This window comes from Azolla caroliniana, unplaced genomic scaffold, assembly GCF_043228905.1.
Source record: "Azolla caroliniana isolate FFs.n. ecotype wild unplaced genomic scaffold, voAzoCaro1.0.p SCAF_5, whole genome shotgun sequence".
Classification (NCBI taxonomy): Eukaryota; Viridiplantae; Streptophyta; class Polypodiopsida; order Salviniales; family Salviniaceae; genus Azolla; species Azolla caroliniana.
The window spans coordinates 5,148,570-5,150,822 of NW_028230440.1; the positions used below are offsets into that span (position 1 = coordinate 5,148,570).

At 41.0% G+C, this 2,253-nt stretch overlaps 1 protein-coding gene across 1 annotated transcript; it reads left to right on the forward strand.

Annotated features, from left to right (window-relative positions):
* The first annotated feature begins 335 nt into the window (after positions 1 to 335).
* On the forward strand, positions 336 to 1,988 carry LOC147863838 (putative xyloglucan 6-xylosyltransferase 5). Its single transcript, XM_087319833.1, has one exon. It carries the CDS (start codon positions 371 to 373, stop codon positions 1,709 to 1,711), a length of 1,341 nt encoding a protein of 446 aa, XP_087175959.1. The 5' UTR covers positions 336 to 370; the 3' UTR covers positions 1,712 to 1,988.
* Positions 1,989 to 2,253: the final 265 nt, after the last annotated feature.

Here is a 2,253-nt window from a genome sequence, read left to right on the forward strand (position 1 = left end):
TTCTCTTTCTCCTGTCTGGAGAGAGATGCTCTGTTTCTACGCAAGATCTTGGTATTAAAAAGGCAGTAATTTACCTGTTTTTTTTGGCCTACATATTGTCCGTTTCTCTTGGAACTCAGCATCCCCCTGTGTCTAGGTCAGAAAAGATTCTGTTTCGGATCAATATAATCTGGGTCTTAAATGCTCTGCTCCTCGGGCAACAGTCCCTGTTTTTATGTCAAAAGCAATTTCTGGGGAAATGCCTCTAGTCTCGTTTGAGTAAATCCCGTGTATTATTAGTATTTCATCAATCATCGCCATTATCAAATTATCTCCGTCTTTCTGTGGGGAAGACCCTGTGTCATTTCTTCTCAATTTCTGCAAAACAAAGATGAGGGATAACATGAAGAAAGGAGTGCCGACAATGCGCTCGGCATCCAGCAATGCCCTTCGTGTCGGGCCATCCAGCAAAGGAAAACAGATCTACAAGACCCTAAACAACCTAAAAATCACATTACTTTGTGGATTTGTTACTATACTGGTCCTCAGAGGAACAATTGGCCTCGGTAGCATTGGGGTCCCTTCTCCAAATACTGACGATCTCGTGACCGATATGACTGCCCAAAACAACCCCGCCAATGGTCTCGATGCAACACAAGAAGAAGAAGAAGAAGACCTTGATTCCGACATCGACCCCAATGCTACTTACACCCTAGGCCCCAAAATATTGGATTGGAACGAACAAAGAAGAGCTTTTCTTCTAGAGAATCCCGACCTCGAGAGATCGACACATGGGAAGCCTCGGATTTTGCTCGTCACCGGGTCTCCGCCGAAGCCTTGCGACAACCCCGCGGGGGATCACTACCTTCTAAAATCTATCAAGAACAAGATTGATTATTGCCGAGTTCACGACATTGAGATCTTCTACAACTTAGCTCACCTCGATGCAGAGATGGCAGGGTATTGGTCCAAGCTTCCTCTGCTTCGGAAACTTATGCTTGCACATCCCGAGGTCGAATGGATATGGTGGGTTGATAGTGATGCCATGTTTACTGACATGGTGTTTGAGCTACCTTTGGAGAAATACAAGAACCACAATTTTATCTTGCATGGATGGGAGAAAGAGGTATACGAGAAGCACACATGGGTCGGTCTCAACACGGGAAGCTTATTGCTTCGGAATTGCCAATGGTCGCTTGATATGCTTGATGCTTGGGCACCCATGGGTCCTAAAGGGGCAATAAGGGAAGAGGCAGGGAAAATCCTAACGGAAGCGTTAGAAGGTAGACCCGCATTCGAAGCCGATGATCAATCAGCTCTCATCTATCTTCTCATTACACAACGTGATTTATGGGGAGACAAGGTTTATCTTGAGAACTCATATTATTTGCATGGATATTGGGTTGCAATTGTCGAAAAGTATGAAGAGAACATGGAGAAGTCTCACCCTGGATATGGTGATGAGAGATGGCCATTCGTTACTCACTTTGTTGGATGCAAGCCATGTGGTAGCTATGGCGATTATTCAGTCGAACGATGTTTGAAGCAAATGGAAAGATCATTCAACTTTGGTGATAACCAAATACTTCAAATGTATGGATTCGAGCATAGGACATTGGGCAGTTTCAAGGTAAAGAGAACAAGGAATGATACCAATCGGCCAATAGATATCGAAGATTCCCTTAGCCTTCTACATCCAAAGTTTGGCCAAGCTATAATGAACTCTCTTTGAAAAAGAATCCGTGTAATAGGAAAGCTAGAAATGTGGGCAATTCCAATGAGGAGTTTTGAAGAAGAGGCTAAATATCAACTTCCTTTTTATTATAAGGATCAGATTGGTTTAGCTTCTCCTTCACCATTTCCACATTCGTTTCGAAGGTCTTTTCCTTCTTCCTCTTCTTTGTTGTTTTTCCCTTTATGCTAACTAATGGGCTCTCATATCTTACAGCATTTTTACAGTCAGTATTTTTTAACTTGTAATGAAGTTATAAAAAAATTTGCATTCAAAAGTTTTTGTAACTTTAGTTCTATGGGATGATAATCCATTATATATATATATTTGTTGTGCTAAGATTATTGATTGATTCAGTTGATTATGGATTTGTCTTATAAAAATGTAAATTTTGTTAAGAGTCACATTGACATTTAAAATTGAATGGTTGTCTCCAGAAACCATAGTTGTGGTTAGAGAAAGCGAAAACTATTAATGTTGTCGAGAGAGAACAGAATGATGTTTGTGGTTGATATCGTAAATTAATAATACTAAGCTAGTGT

Bases quoted from the DNA above. Each gene is read 5' to 3' on its own strand.
- LOC147863838 (XM_087319833.1), top strand. From the start codon at position 371: ATGAGGGATAACATGAAGAAAGGAGTGCCGACAATGCGCTCGGCATCC.